The following is a 27,952-nucleotide window of genomic DNA, read 5'->3' as shown; positions in this document are numbered from 1 at the left end:
ATTGCTTCTCCGTGGTGCCAGCTGTGTAGCGATCGCAATTTTAGCGAGGATGTCCAAGGGAAGGCACAGGGCGTCTCTTCAAACCGACAGGTTGAATGGACCACCTGAGACCCCTCCTTAGACCTCTGGGGCTCTGGAGGCTGCAGAATGAACTACCTCTGGACCTGAGAGACGCCCACAAAATGGCCGCCCTCACCAGCACTGGCCCCCAGAGGGGCTCCTGCAACTCCATACCCTTTCTCTCTAACGTCCTTTCTTCAATGAAAGATATCCTCTACCTTTGTGCTCTTTACATTAAATTAGTTTAATTAAAAAGAGATTTACCCCCGGCCCAAAAAAGAGCGTGGGGATCAGGCTTCATTTTTTAAATTCCAATTAATATTTTCGTGTCAAAGGCACAGGGATTACAGAGGTAACGCCAATGCCGTGAGATGTAATTAAGTGGAAAAATAACCAGCTGCAGATGGGTGATCCTCATTTAAATATACACTCTTGTTAATCAGGAAAGATAAATACCAAAAACTGGCCCCAACAACGGATATTTCCTTTTTTCTTTTTTCCCCTCTCTCTTCTACTCCAAGCTCATAAACCTCCACGAGCAACCTCAGAAAATTAAAAACAAACACAATTACCTAAATCACTAACCTGAAAATGTCAACTGTATAATGAGGCGCATCTATTTCCAGCCTCTCCCTTCCTCTCAGTGTTCGCATGTCAGTTGTCGTGTCTGCTCTGTAATTCTGCAGTGTTGAGTTAACCACGGGTGTTAACCGGCTGTTAGCAGCTGACGGCACAGTAAAACAGAGGCCTACACATCATTCTCAAATTATTCTTCAGCACAGGACAGGGCCAGAGTTGGTTCATTTTTCAGTTTACTGCCCTCTTGCCTCGAAAAAGGCACTCTGGCTTTTGCTGTGAAATGGTAGAATACGGATCGACCGGTCAGCGGGGGGAAGCACAGGACGTGTTCGCCGAGGTTGGTCTGCACAGGAGGTTGAACACGAACATGGAAACATACCCGCAAGTCACGTTTCTTCATCTCCTCCAACATGATCTCAAGGCACTTGGTGAAGTCGGTGTGGTCCTGATCGGGCGTCTCTAAGATCTGGCATTTCTTCGGCAGGAAGCGGGGAAATAGCGTTGGATCCAGAAGGAGGAGGAGGAGGGAGACGAGTAAGAGGCAAGCTAAAAAAAGTATGTACTGAATGACCTCGACCTTCAGATTTCCCCGAATGACCCATTTCAAGAATACCAGGCCTAGAGGAACATTTATGCACATTTTAGAAAATGGTAAGCAGCGGAGAAACAGTCAATGTACTTCATTTTCTGTCTTTGCTGAAAACAAAATACTAAACATTACTCATTTTAAGCTACCAAAGTGCTGTGCTCACCTTCACTTCAGAATACACATATCCATGTAATGCAGTCCAAAAGTGGCAATGTGACTGATATTTCTTTACAACTTTTGGCAGTTTCTGACAAGCACTCACATTTTTTTCCTTTCGACATGCGTCACATTTTCATACAAGCAACCGTCCGACACCACCACCGAAAGAATTACGGGGAAATAGCCCCGTGGAATGAATACCTTTTCTGTGTAAAACTCTTTGACTTCGCGGGCAATGGAATCTAAATCCCCGCTGATGTAGTCTGGCAGAAAGCTGAACGGGACAAGATGAGAAAAGAGGAATGAGTCCAGTGAAGCAGCTCCCTGTCTCCAGGCTGCTAGCCCGGCGCCAAGTGTGAATTCAGACGCCCAAATGTGCAGTGATAGGTCTTTAAGGACAGGGGATTCGGCCTCTGTCTTCGCCACGGTGAGGCGGTGCGAAATCGCTCCCACTGAAAGAGAGCAGCCTCAGACAACACACACGCACACACACACACACACACACAACGCCCTTACATACTGTCGACATTGACTCAGGCGGTAAGAGCAGTTGTCTGGCAGTCGGACCCCCCCCTGGGTGTGTCGAAGTGTCCCTGCGCAAGATACCTAACCCCTAAAATGCTTCTGATCAGCTGGTTGGTGCCTTACATGCGAACGGGTGAATGAGAAGCATCAATTGTACAAGGCTTTGGATAAAGGCTCTATATAAATTCCAACCATTTACCTTTTACTGGCGATGGCTAGCTTTGACAGACGTGGCGGGTCCTTTTCTGAGATTACATTCGGTTGTTGTTACAAGTTGAATGGTAGACACAATACTCTAAACTGATACAAAATGGCTGCCGTTGCTGGTTTTCCGCATCAGGAACAATGTTGAGTCCATGTACATGGTGAACACATACAAATTCTTATGGCTGTTTTTTTTTTTGTTTTGGTTTGGTATCGTCCTCTTTGGTTCATTTTGGTGGGGGTAGCCTGTAGCCTAGTGGCTAAGGTACATTACTGGGACCCAGGAGGTTGGTGGTTCAATCCCTGGTGTAGCCACAGTAAGATCTGCTGAGCTGTTGGGCCCTTAACCCCACATTGCTCCAAGGGGGATTGTCCCCTGTTTAGTCTAATCAACTGTAAGTCGCTCTGGATAAAAGTTTCAGCCAAATAACATGTAATGTAATCTTCAGGCAATGTCCTGGCTGGGGGGGCGGAGGCCTGTAATTGGAAGCAGACCTGGGTCAAATATACGCAATTGTTTTGGATTCTAATACTTTTCTACACTTTACGGAGCTAGTCCGGTGTATCAGAACCTAGGAAACCTCGCTGTCTTCTCCTCTAGGTTGGTTGGCTCAATTGAACCAGGCAAGTTCAGTCAAGCACAGGAAGGTATTTGAATTAAATAAAAAGAGGTATGGCCCAGGTCCGATTGGAAGCACCGGCCTCAGGCTGCCCCAAGAGAGGCTTCTTCCTCAGGCCCGGCTGAAATGCTTGGGCTGAAACTTTATTTATAATATACTTTTTATATTATCCTTTTTCATGCCATAGGCTATAACGGCACTTAGTTATACGTGTGTGTGTGTGTGTGTGTGTGTGTGTGTGTGCATATATATATATATATGTGTATATAAATATATATAATCCAATAATATAATATATATAATAATAATATATAATAATATATAATAATAAATAATATATATAATAAATAATCCACAATAACAACATCATATAAGTTTTATGAATTTAATATCATACTTTCACATGAAATAAGTATTTTATCCATAGAACAATAGGACTTAATACTTGGATAAACCTTTGTTGGGAAGCACAGAGGTCAGACGTTTGTTGTAGTTTTTCACCAGGTTTGCACAGATCTTGGGAGGGATTTTGGTCCACTCCTCTTTGCAGATCCTCTCCAAATCCTTAAGGTTCCGAGGCTGTCGCTTGGCAACTTGAAGCTTCAGCTCCCTCCACAGATTTTATGCTTAATATGCTTCTTTTTGAGCCACTCCTTTGTTGCCTTGGCCGTATGTTTTGGGTCATTGTCATGTTGGAAGACCCATCCACGACCCATTTTCAGTGCTCTCACTGAGGGAAGGAGGTTGTCAACCAAAATTTCCTGGTACATGGCCCCATTCATCCTCCCCTCGATACGGTGAAGTCGTCCTGTCCCCTTAGCTGAGAAACACCCCCAAAGCATAAGGTTTCCACCTCCATGCTTCACAGTGGGGATGGTGTTCTTGGGGTTGTACTCAGCATTTCTCTCTTCTCGAGTTGATCCCAAATAGCTCTATTTTGGTCTCATCTGACCACATCACCTTCTCCCAAGCCTCCTCTGGATCATCCAGGTGTTCTTTGGCAAACTTTAGACGGGCCTGTACATGTGCCTTCTTCAGCAGAGGAACCTTGCGTGCGCAGCAGGATTTTAATCCTTCACGGTGTAGTGTGTTACTGATGGTTCTCTTCGTGACTGTGGTCCCAACTGCCTTCAAGTCATTAACAAGCTCCTCCTGTGTAGTACTGGGCTGATCCCTGACCTTTCTCATGATCACTGATATCCCAATGAGGCGAGATCTTGCGTGGAGCCCCAGACCAAGGGAGATTGGCGGTGACTTTGTGTTTCTTCCATTTTCTAATAATTGCTCCAACAGTTGTTAACTTCTCACCAAGCGGCTTGCTTATTTTCTTGTAGCCCATCCCAGCCTTGAGCAGGTCTACAATTTCGTCCCTGATGTCCTTAGACAGCTCCTTTGTCTTGGCCAGGGGTCGGCAACCCTGGTCCTGGAGAGCCGCAGGGTGTGCTGGCTTTCGTCTCCACCTTAAAATAAGCAAGCGACTCAGACTCAAGAAACCAGGTGAGGTGAGTTAACTGTGTAATCAACGGCTTTCATTGATCAATTAATGCCAAGCAACAACGAAAGCCAGCACACCCTGCGGCTCTCCAGGACCAGGGTTGCCGACCCCTGGTCTTGGCCATGGTGGAAACGTTGGAATCTGATTGATTGTGTGGACAGGTGTCTTTTATACAGCTACATAACAATGTAACGAGTTGACACAGGTGTTTTGGGTAATGAGTTGAGATTAGGAGTGCTTCTTAATGGAAAACTAACTGGTCTGTGGGAGCCAGAATTATTGCTGATTGGTAGGGGATCAAATACTTATTTCATGCAAAAATACGATAATAAATTTATAAAATTAATAAAATTTATATGATGTTGTTATTACTATACAAAATCAGCAAGGGATCAAATAATGATTGCTCCCACTGTATATATACATATATATATATATATATACACATATACATATATATATATGTATATGTATATTTATATATGTGTATGTATATATATCTGATAGTGAAGCAGCTTCACTCTCTCCACAGTGCAAACCGTGCTGCTTTGAGCATCACTGTGTCACAACCGCACACGCCGGCCTTTCCTCCTTTCACAATGATCAGCTTCCGTTTTCTTCCACCACTTCCCTTTCCAATATCATCCGTTTCCTTTTTTTTTCATACCCACAACGCTTTTTATCTGAGCGTGTGTCTACTGCACTCGTTCTTAATCCACATCTGTTTACAATCAGCCTTGTGAGACGAACAAAAACCTGGTTCGCACATTACATGTCATTTGGCTGACGCTTTTATCCAAAGCGACTTACAGTTGATTTTAGACTAAGCAGGAGACTTGGAGCAATGCAGGGTTAAGGGCCGTGCTCAAGGGCCCAACAGCTGTGCGGATCTTATTGTGGCTACACTGGGGATTGAACCGGCGACCTTGTGGGCCCCAGTCATTTACCTTAACCACTAGGCTACAGGCCGCTCTCCATTGTCTTTGGCAAAACCGCATTATGATATGATTTTTAGTGTCGCACACTTCACTGGTCCCTGCATCAGCAACGACCTCATGTTGATCGGAGCGTCTTCCTTGACCACACCACGTGCATTCGAACCCACTCTGGTCCCCATGAGCACAGCAGAGCGCAGTAGGTGAAAGGGGCCATTTGCAGGGGGCATTGAAGGCCTTGTCTCTCTACAGTAAACCTTCAGGGCCGGTGTACCCACTGGCACATTGCGGTGAACAGATCCAAATTAAACTCATCCTCCTGGCAGTTACAAATCAATACATTGCTGCCCCCCCACCCCCCCCCCCCCCCCCATCTCCCACTACGTACCCCTGCACATACTGACATGATCCTGGCTTGAGCTAAACTCTCATTGGTCTGCTCTCAATGGGAATTATTTTAAACCTATTAAAACTAAAATAGTGGAAGACGTGTGACGTGAAGAACCAACCAGAAAGACATTTTCTTTTCTTTTTTTATGGTTCTGAGGTTGATTTCCTACCTACTTTCTGAGTTTTAGATATTTTGTCCACCAAAACTTTGTCACAAACAGTCCTTTGTACTTTCCATTTCTTTGTGTTTATTTGCTTTCTGCAATCTATTAGGCACGTATTCCTTCTTGAGAAATGCCTTCCGTTATCCATAGAAACTGGAGTGTTTGTGATGCGTCTCTCTGAGCTCTCAAACTGTTCTGCTTCAGATCATCTCGTTGCCATTTACTCCATGAAATTCCATGACAACGCCGACTCACATTGATACCACAAGGTGTGGCAGGACATACAGACTTGAGCCCGTCAACAACAGGATATGACAACAGACGTGTCTAAGCCATTGCAGAAAATACTAGCCTGTTACACAACTCCTGCTCTCCAGTGCATTGTCAAGGACGAACGCGACCTTTGTGTACATCTCAGCTGAAGAATAAACGCACAACCTTCAGTGGCCCTAACTGCAGACATGTACACGCCAGTCCTGTTTCACAATTCCTCGTGTTATGCTTCAAAGTTAAATATGATATTACATTCAAACACTGCATTCATATTTAATAAATCTCTCAGGCAGAGTCTGCCAGCTCCCAGGCAAGGAGCCCGGACTAGAGAACCTTCCGGGCTTTTATTAATCTGAGATTTAATAAGCTCAGGTGCTGCTGGGCAGCGGATTTCACTGCAGGGCATAGACGCCTGGGGGCTATGATAGAAGGGGCAGAAGAAGAACAAATATAAAATAAAATGTCCCTCCTCATTATCAGACATGCATCTTCAGAAATCTGCTACAGGGCCTTGGAACCTGAGTGGTTTCTGTGCAATAGGCACTGCAATTATGTCTCTCGTAAATGTCCTTTGAATTTGAATTATCTTTTTTTTTTTCTCTTTCAAAATTCTAAGTCTAACTCGGCATTAGAACGTTCAGTTGAGGACATTCTAACAGCATATCTGCGACCACACACCTTAAAGGGTTAAGTCTTAGTGGAAGAGCATTTGGAGGGATGGGCCGTGTTGTCTACCTAACCGGACACATTCCACAGAGGAGTACAAACATCTGTGTGATGACGTGTTCCCTGCCAGACCGACTCCGATACGGTTCGGACAGAGAGGCGGGAACCATTTTGTTCTTCCTGCACATGAAGGGCCAGGCTTTGCGCTGTTGTTGTGGGAAAACCATGGCCTATTATCTCCACTCTGCAGTCCATGGGGAAAACGCTACTGAAACAAAACGCTCCCAAAATTGGCTGCGGGTCAGAAAATTAATTCCAAAAACATTATTTTTGGGAGAGCTGTCAAATCCCCCCCTACTGAAACATGAAAAGAGCTTTGGAATGCAATTGCAGTAGCATAATAAAACACAACAAATAAATAAATAAACCAAATTTTGGAGAAAAAAAACCCCAAAACAAAACATTTCAGCACACAAATGTAATTACTTTCATTTTTATTCTTTAAAGAAAATTGTGTGCTTGGTTAACCAGTTAAGTTAAAGAGGTAAGATTTTTGTGTTAAAACATTGTTATTGTAAATACCTTCCTATCACTGACATGTTGGCTCATCCTCTGCCTGTGTTTATAGTCCTTAAATTCGGGTTTCAAAATATACAGTTGACTCTGCACCAAAACATTGTGCAATAATTCAAGCTCATTGGTTGAAAATTGGTTCTAACTGCCGCAGCTAATGGCGGGGGGGGGGGGTCTTCAACGTCAGCACATTTGCAGAGAAGGGGGAGGGATAAACAGTGTTGTGGTTTGAGGGTGTTTGTTGCTGCAACTTCTCTCTTGACCATTAGAAGTCCAAAATGATCTATAGTACCTTTAACCAGTCTATTTTGGACACAGACAAAGGCATGCCTTTACCCAAGATGACCACAAGGGGGCTGAGGGGAAACTGGACCTTAGTTGTTCTCACAAAGGCTTCATCAGTCCATCGAAAGCACAGGTGTCAAACTCCAGTCCTGGAGGGCCGCAGTGTCTGCAGGTTTAACTCCAGTCCTGGAGGGTCACAGTATCTGCAGGTTTAACTCCAGTCCTGGAGGGCTGCAGTGTCTGCAGGTTTAACTCCAGTCCTGGAGGGCCGCAGTGTCTGCTGGTATTTGTGATTTCCTTTCAATCAATAGCCAATTAAGGCCTCGAGAACAAGGTGTGTGTACTCTTTAGCCAATGAAAGACTTCCATCTCCCGTGCTGAAACACACCGAAAACCAGCAGACACTGCGGCCCCCCAGGACCGGTGTTTGACACCCCTGATCTAAAGGGTACCGACGATGTACACTGCGTCTTCTCCTCTTCTGCAACATTTATTTTAGTAGAATGGAGTCTCAACCACACGCACGATTGATTAACGAGCACGCGTCACAGTGTGTAAGCTTGCCATCATTTGGCTGAGGCCTAAAGGTGGCACGTCATTTCGTAAACTGATCGTTAAGCCCTGACAAATGACACCCGTTCCAAACCTGTAGAATATTCAATTAGCGGGGCACCGCAAGAAGATTGAAGAAGTCGCTGTCATATCAGCAAGTCAAAGTGTTTTCCTCATTAAAAGTTATTAGTGCAGCTAAAACTGATCGTATGCCACACATGAAAAATTTGAGCGAAGAAACGTTGATGATTTCTTGTTATCTTGGACCGTTAATTCGATGAATAATTTGTTTAACCACTTAACCGCTGGCTCACTGGGGATACAATAAGAAAGGACCTTTTTTTTTTTGTTTCGTTAGTATAATCTTACCTGCTCAGACACATTTTGCCATCTAAGGGGCATCATTAAATGATTAGTAAATGATAATGTGTGAGTCATTAATTCCTTTCATTTATAACTGATCAAAATGCAGCATAGCTAGCTGTACAGTTTCTGCCAAAATCGCATTTATGTCACACACATGATATACAAATAAACTTTATCATACATTTTCCCGGATTTTTCCAGTTTTCTCCCTTTCTACTCCAATTGCCCGTGTTTTCTAGGCGTACGCCCTCGGCAGCCCGGAAGGATCAGGTGATCATTCTCCAATCTTTAGTTAAATCTTTTCAACACACCAAGCCAAAGCCTAAAAGAAATATATAATAAAATCATGTTTGATTGGACATACATTTACTGTATAAATGTGTCCAATCAAACATTTCTCCTTCCTCCTGTATTACTATAATAGTCCATGTCATTCTAACCATCTCACCCCTCAAATTTGAAATCCATAGCCAGTTATAGGGCTAGCGCCGTCTTGGGGTGAGATTAAATGCTTGCCTCTGAAATAAATCATATTTTTAGCGTGAGATGCCTTGCCCTCTGTCAAAAATCAGGATGTGATGACGTGAGACAGAGCCTGAAGTCTCACTCCAAATGCTCGAGAGTTGCCGATTCGGCCATAGTGGAGCCACACTGTCCAATGCGCATAGCAACACGCTTCCGACGCACACACCCAGGCGGCCATTTTGTAAAAATGATACAGAATGCACCTGAAACTCTAAACGGTTGAGCCATTCCAAGCGGCAGCAGACGTGGGCGCGGCTCGCATGCTCTCACCTGTCTCGTTTTCCTGCGGTGAGCCTGTGCAGGTGATTGGCACCTCCATCCGCACAAGCCCTCAGCGCAGCTGAAACGGGAGGAGACAGAGACGGACACGGTTAGACGCGGAGGAAATAAAACCGTAGCGTCCGCACACTGCTAAAATGTACCAGCGAAGAAGAAAGATCCAAGCGGGCTCAAAAAGCTGCCCGTTTCTTCGTCATGTGTCGTTCTCAAAAAACGTTCTTCTTTCTTCTCGAGGCATTCAGCAGTGTGCAGACATTATGCGTTCATGTGATTACGTGAGCCCTCCTTCACCCAGCAGAGACACTTCTGGGAGCTGTGCATGTTCAAGGCCTCGTGGTCAGAAGTGGCCCATAGCTTCACGGCCTTCCCTTTACAGTAAGCTTCATTACATTGTCACTCTTAATTAATTAGCTTAGCAGATGGCTTTATCCACAGTGGCTTAAAGTGAGAGAAAAAAACGAACATTTTAGCAGATTATGGATATGTGTCAAAACACTTTGATAAAACACAGTTGATTTTTACACACTGCTTTTCAGAAGGAAATCACCATGTGAAAATGCATGTTATAACATTCATATAGCATGAAAAGGAAGTAAAACTATCTTCTGGTATTAAGGCCTGTTCAACAATAACACAGCTCAAAACCTTCTGGTATTAAGGCCTGTTCAACAATAACAGAGGCCACAACCTTCTGGTATTAAGGTCTGTTCAACAATAACAGAGCCCACAACCTTCTGGTATTAAGGCCTGTTCAACAATAACAGAGGCCACAACCTTCTGGTATTAAGGCCTGTTCAACAATAACAGAGCCCACAACCTTCTGGTATTAAGGCCTGTTCAACAATAACAGAGACCACAACCTTCTGGTATTAAGGCCTGTTCAACAATAACAGAGACCACAACCTTCTGGTATTAAGGCCTGTTCAACAATAACAGAGCCCACAACCTTCTGGTATTAAGGCCTGTTCAACAATAACAGAGACCACAACCTTCTGGTATTAAGGCCTGTTCAACAATAACAGAGACCACAACCTTCTGGTATTAAGGCCTGTTCAACAATAACACAGCTCAAAACCTTCTGGTATTAAGGCCTGTTCAACAATAACAGAGGCCACAACCTTCTGGTATTAAGGTCTGTTCAACAATAACAGAGCCCACAACCTTCTGGTATTAAGGCCTGTTCAACAATAACAGAGGCCACAACCTTCTGGTATTAAGGCCTGTTCAACAATAACAGAGCCCACAACCTTCTGGTATTAAGGCCTGTTCAACAATAACAGAGACCACAACCTTCTGGTATTAAGGCCTGTTCAACAATAACAGAGGCCACAACCTTCTGGTATTAAGGCCTGTTCAACAATAACAGAGCCCACAACCTTCTGGTATTAAGGCCTGTTCAACAATAACACAGCCCACAACCTTCTGGTATTAAGGCCTGTTCAACAATAACAGAGCCCACAACCTTCTGGTATTAAGGCCTGTTCAACAATAACAGAGACCACAACCTTCTGGTATTAAGGCCTGTTCAACAATAACAGAGGCCACAACCTTCTGGTATTAAGGCCTGTTCAACAATAACAGAGACCACAACCTTCTGGTATTAAGGCCTGTTCAACAATAACAGAGGCCACAACCTTCTGGTATTAAGGCCTGTTCAACAATAACAGAGGCCACAACCTTCTGGTATTAAGGCCTGTTCAACAATAACAGAGACCAGGGACCATATGAGAACACACAGGGACACGGAGCTCAGAATTCAGAGGAGGAATTAGGCACCCAGTAGTAGTGGACCATGTCAGCATAACCCAACTGATAAAGCAAATGGCCCACGGCATAATTGTACAGGAGTTTTCACATCTTACTGTGAGACATATGTGGATAAAAGAGGTAGGAGAGGCAGTAATTGATTAAATATTTCACAGATATGGCCACTGGCAGACTTACTCAGCAGTAAAGTCCTAATTGCTTAATGGGAAACATTGTGCACTTTTAATTCCAGGAAAATAAATGATATTAGATCTACAAAAAGGCACAAATCATGAAATCACACATGCCTTTTCCTGTCCTGTTCCATTTTCTAGACACTTTTGCCGAAATACTCCATTTGCAAAACTAACATTATAAATATCACACTTGCATTCATTTCAGTAAAAATACTCAAAAGCCCTTGCCCTCCTCCACATACACAGAACTGTGCACTCACACACGCACACAAGCACACAACCACACACAATGCTAAGTGTTCTGCATTTATGTTCATTGGAAGCTGAAAACACTTCTCTCTATCCTTGGCAAAGCAATGGAAAAAGCAATGAACACTGCAACTACAATCAATACAACATGCTTAAAGAGAAAGATTGCTCTGGGCAGGGACAATGGACATCTTAAAGTTTGAATTTGCATTTAAACCATCCTTATAGAATTTGTGCTCATCCTGACTTCTATTCTCTTCTTTCACTTCAAAAGATTAAAGAATGCCATACACTTTCCAAACGTGACACGACAAAGTTTGAGTGCAATCCAGATTGTACACACACATCCACACTGCAAGATGCTAAACTGTCAAATTGGCAAAACCTGTAAATAAAACCCACACATGCATTTAATTTGAAATGAATAGATGGACAATTTGAAATGAATTTGACCGGCAATCTCTGCAATTCAGACTGAAGTATTTTCGATCAAAACTTTTTCATCATTAGGGGTTTAATAAATCAGAGGGATTTTCTTATTGTTGACTTAACGTCATACCTCGGGCACTAAAAATACTACCCCTTGATTTGTACAGTTGATGATTAACAGAAAGGAAAAAAAGAATTTGCCAATAAAACTATAAAGTAAACCAACTGCCAACTAGCTTGTGGGGGATGTTCTGATGTTCTGTGTGCTCCTTTGTTTCACTGCTATTACTCAATTGTAATGTGTGATATATTACAGCTAATCTATAGTTTTTATCTAAGCAGAAATTAATCGAGTGTTCACAATACCAGACCAAGCTTTTATTGGGGTCCATGACGAGAGAAGCAACAAACAAAATGGCCGCCGTACGCAAATACAGTTCAAATGGCTCACTGTTTTCGGTTGTTTTTTTGAAATGTCGGTCTTCGTTTTTTCATTGTATGAATCCGTAAGCAATACCGATCCATTAATTTAAGTGAGGTGAATTATCCGTATAAGTAACTGCACTTATCACTCGATTAAGTGCTAGGTAACGCTGGAAACCAGCAGACTCTGGCTCCGAGTAGGAGACCTGTGGTGTGCCTGCTTAAGAACCGTGTCTCGACTGTAGATGGCGAGCTCTTTGATACCCAGTTACTGTAACACCCAGCTTACTCATACCCAGATACTGTCACCCCCCTTGTAATGAAGCTTAGTTCTGCCATTTCATCACATTACATTTTATTTGCCAGACATTTTATTTGGTTCCAAATAGATACTGAAGGTCACTGGAATAAATACAAATGCAGGTCTGATAAAGTACTATTCTCATAGTTTCTGCTATCTGTAGACAAGAACATCAAGTCTAGACAAGATACTGCAATAGATTATTTCCACTGAAAACTTGGCTCGGATGCAGGCAGGAAAAGGGTGCAGCATGCAAGCTACTCGTTACACAGTATAAAAACAACACATATTCAACACATACACAGCCTTATGAAGAGTAAATGCACTGATATTCCACTGAAGAACCACTTCTTCAACTGCTTCTTAAACCTATTCAAAGTATGGGCAGATGTCATTTCATTTGGGATGTTCTTCCATTCTTCCCCACCTGAGGAAAGCAGTGTGCTTCTCCCTAACTTGCTCATTGCTTTGGGCGATTTTAGAACACGAGTACACACAAGCCCTTGTATTCCAAGAGAGTTCCTAACAAAATGAAAACGCCCAGAAATATAATCTGGACAGCGACCATGCAACCGGTTATGAAGTTCCTTAATAAGTTAAGTAATGTGTTTCAACTGCATGATTCTAAGATCAGCAACAGCAGGCTACATCAGTACATTACCACATGATATATTTACAGTCACACTGCAGCAATTAGTCACTGGTAGAGTAAACATTGTGCTACTGATTGCATTTTCTTTAGCAGCTGTAATCCATCAGACTACATCCCAAGCTACGTTCATTAGGATCAAGTTTCCTTATGGTTCCTGAAAAACATTCATCACTGTACAGTGGACAAAAGGGCGCACAGACCACATAACATCCAAGGTGACTTGCATTTCCACAAACCCGTGAAATGAGAAAACGGAACAAAACTTTCAATCACCGAAAAAACTGCTTACCTTTATTACCTACACTGACCATTGACAATTAATGTGAAATTAGACTATCAAGCTTAGTGGCCAAAGAAGCAGCAATGTTAAGCAGTTCCGGTTAGCATCAATTGCAAATCAGCTACCGCCTTGGCATTGTTACAAGAAACTCAACAGAATCTAATCTAGCTCAGAGCACATTTATTGTTTTAGGACTGAGAACAAACACCCTCAGAATGAACACCCAGACACTATCCGGCACGCCTCCAACGTTTAACAGAAGCCAGATATCAAAGCGGTCTTGTTAAACACGGTCTTTAAACGACAGGCGTTGGACCTATAACTTGCTTAGGGGCATGATTAAAGCTGATGAATTTGCCAGGGTGTGGGGAGGAGATCCTTCCTCCCAGAAATCGCCAGTCGGAGGACTGTGACCGTTCCGGAGAAGGCCGTGTTTAGACTACGCTAACGTGCTAAAGGGAGCCGGTGACAGGCTAAACGCTCCAAGCTCATCCCAAAATCAGTACCTTTCTTCCACAGCACATGCAGGTAGTCTTCATCCAAGGGCTGGTTGAGGATCAACAAACAGATATTCTGCTTTCCTGTAGGAAGAAGGACAGAGGCCGACTTTAAGATTAAAACAAAGACAAAGATTTGATAGATCTTTAACACAAAGATCTTTGTGTTAAAACATTGTTACAAGACCATTGCAAATCCCATCCTATCATTGGAAAAGGCTCACTGACATGTTGACTGACCCTCTGCCTGTATTTAGTCCTTAAATTTGTGTTTCAAAATATACAGTTGACGGCCTGACACTCTGTCCCAAAACATTGTATAACTATACAATAATTCAAGCTCATTGGTTGAAAATTGGTTATAATTGCCACAGCCAATGGCGTTTTTAACGTCAGCGCGTTCACAGAGAAGGGGGAGGGATAAACAGTGTTGTGGTTTGAAGGTGTTTGTTGCTACTATTCCTCTCTTGACTGTTAGAAGTCAGTAATTACCCAGTGTACCTTTCAGCTTAGTCCTGAACTAAATTGAGTTTTATATGGAGAACCTTCATTCAAAAGTTTACTCTAGGACTTGCATTAATCGGCAATACATTAAAACAATGGCTTGCTGACAGCTGATATATTTCTAAGGCTTTGCGATCATCGTCATCAACTATTACGACATGTACTACTACAACTACTATTTATTTTATTTACGTAGCGTGTCCGTAAAGCAGAGTGCTGGGGCCAAGGCATCGGACTTTCGCTCCACGCAGCCGCACAGTGAGGACCCTTGCCAGTTGAGAGTACGGCCGGCGATTGGGTGAGCGGCAGAATTGGCTCGGTGGGCGGGGGCGGGGGAGGGGGCGGGGGGAGATCATTGCGTACGAGTGTGCCGATGGCCTCGGAAACGAGGCCCGGGGCTGGAGACCATGCGGCGTGAAGAAGTCTCTTTCCAGTGAGGGAGGGGGACTGACGGGGGAGTGACGGGGGGGGGTAGGGGGGATCGTAACGGTATTTCCTCAAATAAAACAGGGTACAGCTGGCAACCAAATTGGGAGAAAATGGGAAAAATCTGATATCTTAATATTTTATTCTGTGTTTCACAAAAATGAGCACAGAAAGGAATAATAATAATAAAAAAATAAAAAAACATAGAAACAACAACCAACCCACAAGGTACATGATATGCATAAAGCAGTACTTAAAACAAATTCAATCAATAGAAAAGGGAAGGAAAGCCATGATAGACAGCCAGCTGGAAGCAGCAGGGTTCCATGTGATAGAGAGGAGATAGGCTTAACCCTGTGGGCTAATTAGCCCTCCGCTTTTCACCCATCAGTGTCACACAGGAGCAGTGGGCAGCCACAGTGCAGTGCCTGGGGAGCAGTGTGGGGTTAAGGGCCTTGCTCAAGGGCCCAACGGCTGTGCGGATCTTTTCCTGGCTACACCCAGGGCTGAAACCACCTTGAACCTTCCGGTTCCCAGTCCCTACGCTACAGGCTGCCCCCCCATATATAAGAAAGGCTGGTGAAGGTCAGGGCAGTATATGGATGGGTGACACTTGGCTATGAGCCCTACACTGACCAGCCTCTCAAGCTGTGTTTGCTAGCGGGGCCTGTTAGCCACCAGACCTGTGGAGTTATCATAGTGCACTCTGCTAGCGCCAGACTTCATTAGATAGCAGGCCAGAGAGTCTGCGAAACACCACGCTGGCTAGTCCTGGGTTTTTAATTACGGAAATGGCACAGGCCCACAATTTTCTAAATTGTTTTTTTTTATAATAACTGATTTTATAATGAATATTTTACTACTACCACAGCTGTGTAATCATTCAGCTGGGACGCACTGTGCCAAACAGGCACTTATCACCACAGCAGGGCTCACCTTGTAATAATAATAATTTGTTATTTAGCAGAAAATCTTATCCAAAGCGTCTTACAGTTGATTAGACTGAGCAGGGGACAACAACCCCTCTAGCAATGCGGGGTTAAGGGCCTTGATCAAGGGCTCAACAGCTGTGCGGATCTTATGGTGGATTTTGAACCACAAACCTTGTGATGTAATGTGATGTCTGGTGTAATGCAAGGTTTTGCGATGTGACCATAACTCCAAAACAATTACAGGGCTGGAACCTCCAGCCTGATTTCTACTAGACAATCCTGACACATGGAGCAATGCAGTGTCAGGAACCTGGTCCTGCTGACCCGTTTACGCTCCAGTCGGGTGGAGAAACGGCTTCATAACGTCCCCGGCTGGGCGGCAGGACAATACATAAACCTGGAGCTCTGTAGCTCACCACAGAGCCCGGGAGATAGAGAGAAACATCACCTGCTCTGCGGAGGAAAACCAGACTGGATGCTAACACACAAGAGCCACGAAAATGAATTCCCCGACCGCAAGTGCGCATTTCCGTTACCGACAGAGAGAGGGAAAAGACGGACGACAAATAAAATTAAATTTAAAAATTTTAAAAACCGTTGTGCGATGTTCCGAGTGTAGATCTTCCCAGAGAGCGAGAGAGCGAGAGAGAGAGAGAGAGAGAGAGAGAGAGAGAGAGAGACTTGGGTTAATGTATGTATGTTTGGATAAAATGGCGGTGGACAGGTCCACCTCTGCGTTTGACCTCTATTGAGTTTCGTGTCTGGCCACACACGCCCTGCGGGAAGTGAAATTGATCTCGGCTCCCGGGTTCCTCCGACGCGGCAGCGCGTGGGCGCTTTTCCGGAGGCGGGAATGCCAAATTTTCCTGGAGGGACGGAAACGTGGAGCTGGAGACTGACCCACCCCGACTCGACACACATTACCATACCGTTTAAAGGAGACCCACGGGTCATCTGAAAATTGATCACATTACCATACCGTTTTTGTTTTAAATAGTTCTTATCTGATGTTTCATTCGAGAAGGTTTATAAACACTTGCAATATAACGTAGCCGGTGGGGAGCTTGTAACCAGAAGGTTATGTGCTCGAATCCTTAACCAGGCACTGCCAGCTACGCCGCTGATAAATGTACCTGACCTACAAATACACGGCTGTATAAATGAACGTAATATACAAAACCATACCAACATTAATCACGGGGGAACCGAAAGTGCCCCGGGTACAAAAAAGAGGGGAAAACTGACCCAGTAAAAGGGTTGATACAGGGCACGGTGCCGTATTAAGGGCGGGGTTCGTCCGCCGCACAGCGTCCCCCGCGGGGTTCGTTTCCGCGCGCCTCGGCCCTGTCCGGCGCCGGCCCCAATCTGAAGGGACCCGTTGCCGCCGGCGACTGTCACTCAGGCCCAGCGACCTTGTCCCGCGCATGGAGCGAACACTTCCAAAGGCGCTGTAAAGCAATCCTTATGAGAGCAGAGCGAGGATAAAACATATGCTCAGTTTGAGAGCGGGTGATGGATGGGGCGTGGAGAGCTGCTCCTTCTGCGCACTACAGCCACAGGGCCGCCGTGCTGACAAGTCTCACAGCAAAATAATGTGCTCATGTGCTCACACACACACACACACACGCGCGCACACACACACACACACACACGCACACGCACACACATGCATTCACACACGCAAACACACCCGCCTCACACACATACACACCCACCCACACACACATACAGGCACTCACAAACGGACACACACACATGCATACACACACACACGCACGCACGCACGCACGCACGCACGCACGCACGCACGCACGCACGCACGCACGCACGCACGCACACATGCATACACACACACACACGGACACACAAACACGCACGCACGCTCATATATGCACACACACGCATACATACAAACACACACACACAACTACATGCGCACACATGCATACACACACAGATACGTACACATACACACACACACATGCATATACACACACACACATACATGCACACACACCCCCACACTTGCATTCACACACGCAAACACACCCGCCCACACATGCATGCAAACACACATTCACTCACACACATACACACCCACCCGCACACACATACAGGCACTCACAAACGGACACACACACACGCGCATGCGTACACACACTCAAAGACACACACATGCACTAACTCAGTCACTAACAGACACACACACACACAATATAAGGAAACAAAGAATGCTAGGGTGTGGTGCTCTGACTCCAGCTCGATAATGCACTGGTATACCATAACAGAAGAAAATCATTTGCAGTGCAAAACTGCTTATTAATTACCCACAGATGAGGGGAAACTGTGGGCACATCAAAGGCAGTGGACTGCAACCATGACAAGGAGTGACCTGCACGGTCTTCTGGGAAATTATAAAGCACCTTTACAGCACCAGGCTGAACACAACAACCAGCCTGCACCCTGCACCAGGCCTTAAGGTCAATACAGAGGCTGGCGCGAAGAGAAGCAGTTCTGGATGGATTAGCGCCCCCCGATTGCTCAAATCACCATAAAGAAAAAAGGAACCTTAGCCCCATCCACACTCCAAACAGGTCTTCAGAATCCTACATGATTGACAGCCGACAGTAACGTCTGCCATGCTACGGCCAGTGTGTGCGTCCCCCAATCAGATCCAGGCCCCCGCCCACCGAGTAATAATCAGGCGTCAGTTCCTCTGGCCTGAGTCTGGAATGCACTTTTAAATGCACCGCACACATCATCACCCAGGTCACCGGCCTTTATGTTCCACTTCTTATTGGCATTAAACTGCTGTGCAGGTTTGTGCTTTTCTCACGCGGACTGAATTCACTGGAGATCCGTTCCCCGACATTCAAGCGAAACCCAAATCAACCAGTCAAAGGTCAAAGGAAGTAAAAATATGTCACCTCAGGAAATGACATGAGACACATTCGTCCGCTTTGATTTATCGTTATGTTAACAGGAATCTTGTTTGTAAATCACACCTGGGTCAAATACGTTATTGTTCTGGATTCAAATACTTTTCAGAGCTCGATTAATCTTGCCTGGTGCACATGAACTGACCAAGAGGACCAGAAGGCAGGGTTTGCAGTTTGAGAGTAGGCCCATTTCATAGGTTCAGCACACCAGTACACCAAACAAGCTATGAAGCTTGCCTGAACCCCCATTAGGACATCTCATCAATGGAATTACTTTTATCATGTGGTTTCTCTGCACGAATTTAGTAACAAGTATTTTGATTGCCACTTCACAGGGGGAATAAACATGTCAAAGCTTAGCTCTCCCACATAACCTGCTGTCCCAGAATATGTGAGTTCAATCTATTTGAACCCAAAGCAATTATGCGTTCGACCTAGGTCTGGTATGACTGCATGGGTTTGTATGCAAATGTATGTACATGTAACACACTCAGGGTATGTGATACTGATAGAAACAATATGATACAGATAGTTTTGTAATTTATATTAATAGGAGTTTTCAGTAAATTGCTTAAAAGTGTAACTTCAGTTCAACACTTCAACACTTCAACACAGGAATAGCTGTTAGCCAAGCTGCAAAAAAAATCTCCTTAAAATGCAGTCACTGTGGTTACCCTGTCAACATCTTCAAAGGCCGGTGCTTTCCTTCCATTTTCCGATCTGATTTAAGTTATTTAGACTGAGTGTTTAAGGGCAACGTCTCGGGTGTTTAGGGTGTCTAGACGGCCTATAACAGAGCCAGTCTCTTGCAGTTTTCTCACAAGCTGTGGTGCTCTGTAGACTGACAGGAACCTCAGGAATTTGAATTCTTTGGGGAAATAAAGCTCAAATTACTCAATCTGGCTGGGCGGGAACACAAGGCCCCAACTGTGGATTACATGAACCAGGGACACTCAATCTTAGGCAGAAAGGGCCGGAGTGGGTGCAGGCTTTTGTTCCAACCAAACGGCTACACGCCTGATTCTACTCATCAACCATTCGGGTCTAAGGACCTGGATAAGCAGAATCAGGCGTGGAGCTGTTCGGTTGGGTCTGCACCCACACTGGCCCTTTCTGGGTAGGATTGACTATCCCTGACACAGAAACGTCGCAACGTTTTCAAAGAAAAGAAGGTGAATTATGTTTCGAGCGGTGAACTCAACCATTAAACTGTAGTTAAAAATTAATCAATAAATCTTTTAAACAACTTCAAATAGGTTTACCCGGCATATTTCGAACAGTGGTTTCCACCCGCACACCATTAATGGCGGATAATTAATGTTGCAGGTTTGGCAGTGAGGACAATCACAACAGCCTCACAGCCCACAGGTTAACAGCTGAGTACAAAGGAAAGGAGTGAAAATACCTGCATTGAGCAGGCAGTCCAACGGGGTGAAAACCTCATCCATGGCCGTAACTTTACCAGGAAACCTAAGGAGAGAAAAAAACATTCACATTACATTACATTACATTATTGGCATTTGGCAGACGCTCTTATCCAGAGCGACGTACAACAAAGTGCATACCCATAACCAGGGATAAGTTCGCTGAAAGACCCTAGAGGTAAGTACAATTTCAACCATGTACACTCAGTGAGAACTCAGTGAGAACTTTATTAGGTACACCTGAACACCAGCTTGTTAATGCACATATTTCATCGGCCAATCATGTGGCAGCAACGAAATGCGTAAAAGCATGCAGACATGGCCAAGAGGTTCAGCCGTTTTTGCAGACTGAATGTCAGAATGGAGAAGAAATGTGAACGCGGAATGATTGTCGCTGCCAGACAGGGTGGTTTGAGTATCTTAGTAACAGCTGATCTGATATCTTCACGCACACCGGTCTCTAGAGTATGCAGAGAATGGTGCCAAAAGACATCCAGTGAGCAGCAGTTCTGCAGGCAGAAAGGTGTTGTTAATAAGACAGGTCACAGGAGAAGGGCCAGACTGGTCGAAGCTGACAAAAATGCTAATAACCACATATTACAACGGTGGTATGCAGAAGAGCATCTCTGAACACACAACACATCAAACCTCTAAGTGGACAGGCTACAGCAGACCGATACGTAAAAAAAAAAAGAAAGAAATAATAATAATAATAAATAAAAAAAGGCTAAACTGCTCAGTGAGTGTAAATCACATATTAAATTACCTCAACTAATTGGCGGTTAAAATAACCGTTGCTCAGTAATATCGTCAAATTAATAAGAACCGGAAATAATCGGTCATAGTCAGTTCTGCATAGCACCAGAGTGATGGCACAGTAGTGATTTAAAGCCATGACCACCGCATGCCCAGCTATAGCAGCGGTTCTCAGGAGCAGTTATGTGCCCCATTAAATTCACGGCCTATTTACTGGTCTTTGCCTCTCTTGGTAATTAGCCTGCTGCTTGTAAGTCTAGATCACACGTTGTTGTCGTCAAACAACTAATGTGCCATACAAGTGCCATACACTGTCAGGTGATAGAACTCTAGCCAGGAGTATTTGGGCTTACCAAAAAAATTATTCAAAGACCTTAAAAATGACTTCCCCAATACTACCAACACTGGCCAAAGAACCTGATCATTGATATTCCAAGCCTTCTTCAAGCTCCCGGCTAACAGAACAAGCATATCTCTGTATAAACCTACACAGTAAAGCCAACGAGAGCTACATTAGACGCTTCTGAAACGCACTGACTGTGATTTAATCATATTTTTTCAGTAAAGCGCAGTGACTAATTTAACTAGCCACACACTGCGTATGTCAAAAGGAGGACTACTAAACAGCTGTGCGGCTCATCGACAATCAGCTTTGCCTGACGGAAAACTCTCTTGGGATTTTCTCAAGTCACACACACACTACGCTAGATTGGCAACTGTGACAGAGGTCAGTAAAGCAGCTTGTTAGGCATTGTACGCGACAGAAAACATATTTTTTTGTGACAGAGGGCACCAGAATGTATGTTATTTCCTTACTGTGAAGGGGAGGGATTGGGGGGGGGGGGGGGGGGAGTGAGACAGAGATCTACTGCTGAGATGAAAACAACATCATTATCTTGGCAGAGGCCTATTGCTATGACCAGGAAGCACGGCAATACTGAAAATGCAAATGACTTCTCTCATACACCACTATTGTATACATAAATACAAACACGTCTCCGCCAAATGTTATCTTCCTGAGTAGAGCAGTAGATGCTGTACAGAGGCTTCATTACGTTACATTACATTATTGGCATTTGGCAGACGCTCTTATCCAGAGCGACGTACAGTTGATTAGACTAAGCAGGAGACAATCCTCCCCTTGCTCAAGGGCCCAACGGCTGTGCGGATCTTATTGTGGCTATACCGGGATTAGAACCACCGACCTTGTGTGTGCCAGTCATTTACCTTAACCACTACGCTACAGGCCGCCTTCAGATGCGTTAGTTCACAAAAATACGTCATTACTCCAAATCCATCCACCCCCCCACCACCACCACCACCACCACCACCACCACCCCCACCCCCCCCACAAAGAAAAAGAAGGCCCACAGAAGTGACACACGTGTGCAAGAAATAAAACGATACAAGACACGCTTTTACTTAAAAACAAAACATTTTTTTAAATAATAATAATCGGGATTTTATTCCATGATGTTCGCATTGTGAGAAATAATAAAAAATAAGTAATGAAGTGTTATTTTATTACTGAACATTTCTCGCCCTACTTTTCTTTTTAAACGGAGCCTTGTGGCAGGTGGTTTGAGATGAATAGCAGTGAAATGAGAAAGAACCTGGTGGGATGGGATGGGGTTGGGGGGTTTGAGTGTGAACGAGGGGGGGGGGGGGGGGGGTCCAATTTGTCGAGGAGGTCACGGTTCAGCGGGCTCTTGCAGAAGGCGCGGTGGAGGGGAGCCCCTGGGGGGGGGACAGGGTTCAGTGGAGACGTGAAGCTGTGTCGGAGAACGGCTGAAACGAACGCATTACAAATCAACGCGAAATCACCGCGCTGTCGATTCATACGTACTGCCACGGCTCGACGGCGCGTTTCATCTCCCGCCATGACGAGGGGGCCGCATCGAGTGCGAAAGCATTAAATAACGCCCGTTATTTTTTTATTTTTTTTAAACACAGTCGCAACAAAAGATGCCCCGGCCAAACCATGTCCGGGTGGTTTGCAATAACACGTTACTCAGCGCTGCGAGACTAAATCCACAGTTGTATTTGTTTTGCTCGGGGATCGGAGCATAGCTCTAGGTTGGTGGATCTGCAAACCTCCAGCGTCCTTCAATAGAAATGCTTTTCCAATTTTACGCGTGGAACCACACCACTCGCTGTAATTTAGTAATAGTTTAGGGTATACGCTACTAGAAAAGGATGATTAAAAATTCCCTGGATTTCAATTTCAGTTAAATAACCACAAACATGATGAGAAAATGATGCAAATTTATGCATGGAATAACAATATGCAAGAAGAGTAACTTCTTTCCTGGTTTAACTGGGATATAAAAGTCTATCTTTGATTTTAGATGGTGGTGAGCCGTGAATAGAATGGCTAAATGGAATGAATGACAAAGGTTTCACTTCAAAGTCCAACAGCAAAGAACATAAACGTGACTTGCAGAAAGTAACGGATGAAAGCAGATCTGTAGGAGGCTCCCTGCCAATCACGTCTGTCCACTGGGCAGGGCAGCCTGTAGCATCGTGGCTAAAGTGCATGACAGGGACCAGGAAGGTTGGAGGTCCAAGTATTCATACTGTAGCCACAGTAAGATCTGCACAGCTATTGGGGCCCTTGAGCAAGGCCCGTACCCCACATTTCCCCAGGAGGGATTGGCCCCTGCTTAGTCTAATCAACTGTAAATCACTTTGGTAAGTACCTGTAATGTAATGACCCAGGCAAAACAGCTCTCCGTAATCACCGCTAAACACCGCATGGTTACTACTTTCAGGGCATAGGAAACTATGCTGACTTTCCATTTTTGTAAAATAAATATTAATAAATAATAAATCATTAAAGGTCCAGTGATGAAGCACAGCAGTTTGATTCTCTCTCAAGTATGCTCCCAATACCAGAAGACTTCAAAGACGTCACTGCAGAATTGACCTTTTACATTTCCAACCCAAACCTTGTTCTGGTGACAGAAGTCAAATATTTTGCATTTCCCGTAGTCAATGCCTTTTATTTTCTGCAATCAATATTTTATTCATTATCAAAAATATGGGCATCGACAAAACATAGCAGATGCCTTTAAAAAAAACATCAGAGAAATCTGTCGGAATAGTTGCTGAGCCTGAATAAATTAAGTGTCTTAAACCTTAACCTTTACATTTCCTACCATGATCCAAGTCAGCTACCCTTCTTCAAACTTTTCCAAGAGCTTATATACATTAACTTTTACAGTGCTTTGCCTGAAATGCACTAAATGCGACAGAATGCTGCAAATAGTATGACAAACGCATTGTAAAACGTCAACACAGCAACTTTTGCAATAAAGCTCAACATTCGGTTTTCCGTTTGTACTTTCAAAAAGAAATATTAGAATGTAATACATTTTTATTTTGTTACTCCGTATAAAAAAAATCCTCTGTGTTTTCTTTCATCTCGAACTTGTTGAACTTTACATCAAAAAAGAAGGATTTTAGAACAAAATTCGCTATGAAAGCGACTGGTATTTCAGCTACTTATAAGCACCGGCTCTGTGCAAGAGTACCATTTATTTCTTAAGGACCGAGGCAATTTGTCGTAATAATTATCAATACAATATTGCGTCTATTACGCCTGTAGATGTAGGAAATACTAAATGAACAACGACTCAATGACGCAATGAAAAGCACTAACGTTAGCGACCGAACGGACTGGGCATTTGGGCAACGCCCACGTGCACGTTTTGTTTCAGCATTGTCGTTGTGACAGCTTTCACACCTCACAGACTCTACTCAGGGTCCACGTTCAGCCCAAACAAAACGTAGACAAATGTTTATTTAAAAAGAAACGGTGGCGCACCGAACATCCTGTTGCAAACCGTCGGGGAACTGACGGACATAGTACGGTTTGGTCCAATGGCGTTTGAGAAAGCGTTATCCAGCATAGGCCTACGTCGTTATTGATTCTGCCTACACACCCGACACACCCACCAAACGGGAGCAAACGTACCTCAAAGCCCGTTGTAAAATGTTGCACACCGTTGGGAGAAAACATATCGTTCAACACAGAAACTGTAGCAAAACGTGTTCAGAACATGCCCTTTGTCAAATCGGAAACAGGGTGAGCTTGTTTGTTCTGTGACACTCTGAACAGCCAGTTAATGTACTGTACAGCTTTTTGCCAGGCACGTACACAGGTAGGCTGGCCCTTTTCTTGGCTGGTGTTAATTATATTATCTTTTTTCCTTATTTGTTATTGAAATTCTATCAAATATAAAGATGGAAATGTATAGGTAGTATGCAAAAAATACTCCTTATCACTTTAAAAAGCACTCTGCTCTGGGTATATGAAAGAAGAAGAATATGAAAACAAATAAGTATTGAAACCCCAAATTCAGGGGGGTTATGTATCAAACATGTCAGAGTAGAACTCCTGATATGGAATAGTATAATTACCTATAATGATAGATAAAACAGGTCCCAGGTCAGCACAACTCTATGATGACATTTTGGTCCAGGTTCAGGCTTTTAATTTGTGTTTGGGATAAACATGTCCGTCATTTTTTGATGATCTGCTCTGCTGGTTGCAGACCAATGCCCAGCAAGGAAAGGCTTCAAAAATTTCCATTAAATTGCATCCTTCCCAACTTCCCTCCCAACTCAAAGAAACCACTGATCTAATGTGACTGAATTGGTCTAAACAGCCGAACACTGACTGCATTACTGCATTAAATCTGTGGTTTCTTCGTGGAATAATGCGTTTCAGTACAATTTAAACAGGTTCCGTGTTATGGACATAGTGTGTGGCAACAGCGGGGTGGGAATAGTGTGTGTCGGTTGGGTGAGTGCCCCGCCACATGCTTCGCTTAAACCCCAGCCCCCAAAAATGTCGGTAATAGTATAAGCTATAAGTTATACCTCAAAAGATCACAAACGTGGTCAGGATGTTGCGTGGGCGTTCGAATGGTGATGCAACAATGTAACCACGGGGGTAACTGAAAGCTCTAAACAGAGTTCTAAAACACTGACTTAAAAAAAATATATAATAATAATATATAATAATAATAATACAGTGTTAAAAACCCACCAAAATCCTTTAACTAACTGATTAACTTAACTATCGCATAGCTGCCAACTCTCACGCTTTCGGCGTGAGACACACGCATTTGCATGTGCGTGTGAAAACAGGCAAATGCGTGTCACTCCGAAAGCGTGAGAGTTGGCAGCTATGCTATCGTCGTGCGCTAGAACCCAGCTATACTCTATCTTGCAAAAAAGAACGACTTTGGAGAACCAAATAATAAATTATCATCAGAACGAGTACTTCAAATGCCTAAAGCAAACTGCTTTACGTGCACTGTTTTACTGATTTACTGTACCGTACGTTAGCAGTGACTTAAAGTGTTTGACTCTGTGCAGTACAGTATAGACTCTATATAACTGTTGCGAACTACTCACATGCACCTGCGAAGACGGTCCCGGAGTCTCTTGAATACATTCGAGGAAGTCAACGAATGTATTCAAGAGAAGTACATCCTACGTCAGGTCGTGACAGATATTTTATAACAGCGACCTCTATAGGTGGGTCAATAATTTCCATCCTTTTTAATAACTAGTAGCCAACTCTATACAGAAAACCATGAAAAAATAACTATATTTTTATCGTGGCTACCATTTGGGAGTGATCATGCGTGTCGTGTAAGTAATTACCTATTACTGTGGCATGCAAACAAATAATTTTGATTTGACTGTCATCATTCGAGCATATGTTTGAAATAATCATTTTTAAATCTCTCCCTCTCTCTCTCTCTCTCTCTCTCTCTCTCTCTCTCTCTCTCTCTCACACACTCTCTCTCTCTCTCTCTCTCTCTCTCTCTCTCTCTCTCTCTCTCTCTTCAGGGTATGATCAGGGGCAGAATAAATATTCTAAAGTGATGGAGAGTTTGATGTGTGCGGTGAGCTTTCTTTTGCACGTGGAATAGATTGATCACGTGAACATGATGAAGGAGTAATGAAGGAGTTTGTAAACCTCTCTCTCTCTTCTCTCTCCTCCTTCACTCTTGAGTAGATGACAGCCGGCAGAGCGCTGGTTCGGGGATTCAGCCTTGACAGTGTTATCACCTTATTCCTACTTATAGTACATTCCCTTTGCTGATGAACTTGCAGCGTGCACTTTAAATGGCACGTGGAAAAAGAGACGGTGTCTATGTCGGCGCTGCTACATTCCTCCGTCATCGGTATCTGCCGGGGACTGTTTCCAGAAATCCCCATCACTGCCGTCCGCGTCGGGCTTCTCTGCAGCCGCGTACGCACTCCGGTATTGATTTAAACATGCTGTCGACGCGCGTCTCCCTTCGGAGCCGGCTACCGTCACACCGATCCGGCCCTTCCTCTGCTCAGAATCGGGTGCATATGTCAGAACTGCCAAACGAGCATCCTCTTCCCCTCAAAAACGGGAACAAACCCTAAATCTGTGTCTCTCACTCTGGGGGATCTATCACTGAACAAATTACTAATCAATATTATTATTATTATTATTATTATTATTATTATTATTATTATTAGGAAGTGGCTGCAGTAACTATAATTATTCAAGTGGTGTCTGTTGAATTGAAAATGACGCCGGAACAAGGGTAACTACAGTGAAACCTTTACTGTGTTTCTTCATATCCCCCAAGAAACAAAAACACCTTTTGCACCTTTTGGAGTTTGTTCTCCCCATGTCTGCGTGGGTTTCCTCTGGGTACTCTGGATTCCTCCCACAGTCCTGCAGACATGCAGGTTAGGCTGATTGGAGAGTCTAAATCACCCGTGGGTATGAGTGTGTGAGTGAATGGTGTGTGTGTGCCCTGCGATGGACTGGCGACCTGTCCAGGGTGTATTCCTGCCTTTCGCCCAATGTATGCTGGGATAGGCTCCAGACCCCCCTCCCCCCCCCCCGCTACCCTGTTCAGGATAAGCGGGTTCAGATAATGGATGGATGGATGGATAA

The 27,952-nt window shown here is 44.1% G+C and overlaps 1 protein-coding gene across 2 annotated transcripts in view; it reads right to left on the bottom strand.

Moving 5' to 3' along the window:
• The window catches only part of tpk1 (thiamin pyrophosphokinase 1), a 40,586-nt gene extending 14,117 nt beyond the window's left edge, over window positions 1–26,469 (bottom strand). Inside the window, exons 1-6 of one of the 2 annotated variants that reach the window (XM_061253919.1) lie at window positions 26,419–26,469; window positions 20,220–20,284; window positions 14,023–14,097; window positions 9,231–9,300; window positions 1,589–1,661; window positions 1,019–1,114 (exon numbers count right to left, since the gene is read on the bottom strand). In XM_061253919.1, the coding sequence (XP_061109903.1) occupies window positions 1,019–1,114; window positions 1,589–1,661; window positions 9,231–9,300; window positions 14,023–14,097; window positions 20,220–20,284; window positions 26,419–26,420 (381 nt within the window). In that variant the 5' untranslated portion in view covers window positions 26,421–26,469. Of the gene's footprint in view, window positions 1–1,018; window positions 1,115–1,588; window positions 1,662–9,230; window positions 9,301–14,022; window positions 14,098–20,219; window positions 20,285–24,970; window positions 25,086–26,418 lie in introns of those variants that run through there. The other variant, XM_061253920.1, reaches the window with a different exon arrangement.
• Between the last annotated feature and the right edge of the window lie 1,483 nt (window positions 26,470–27,952).

The sequence above is a fragment of the Conger conger genome, chromosome 9 (genome assembly GCF_963514075.1).
Source record: "Conger conger chromosome 9, fConCon1.1, whole genome shotgun sequence".
In the NCBI taxonomy this organism is placed as follows: domain Eukaryota; kingdom Metazoa; phylum Chordata; class Actinopteri; order Anguilliformes; family Congridae; genus Conger; species Conger conger.
Note: the sequence above shows the minus strand (reverse complement) of the source record. Positions and strands in the feature narration are given on the sequence as shown.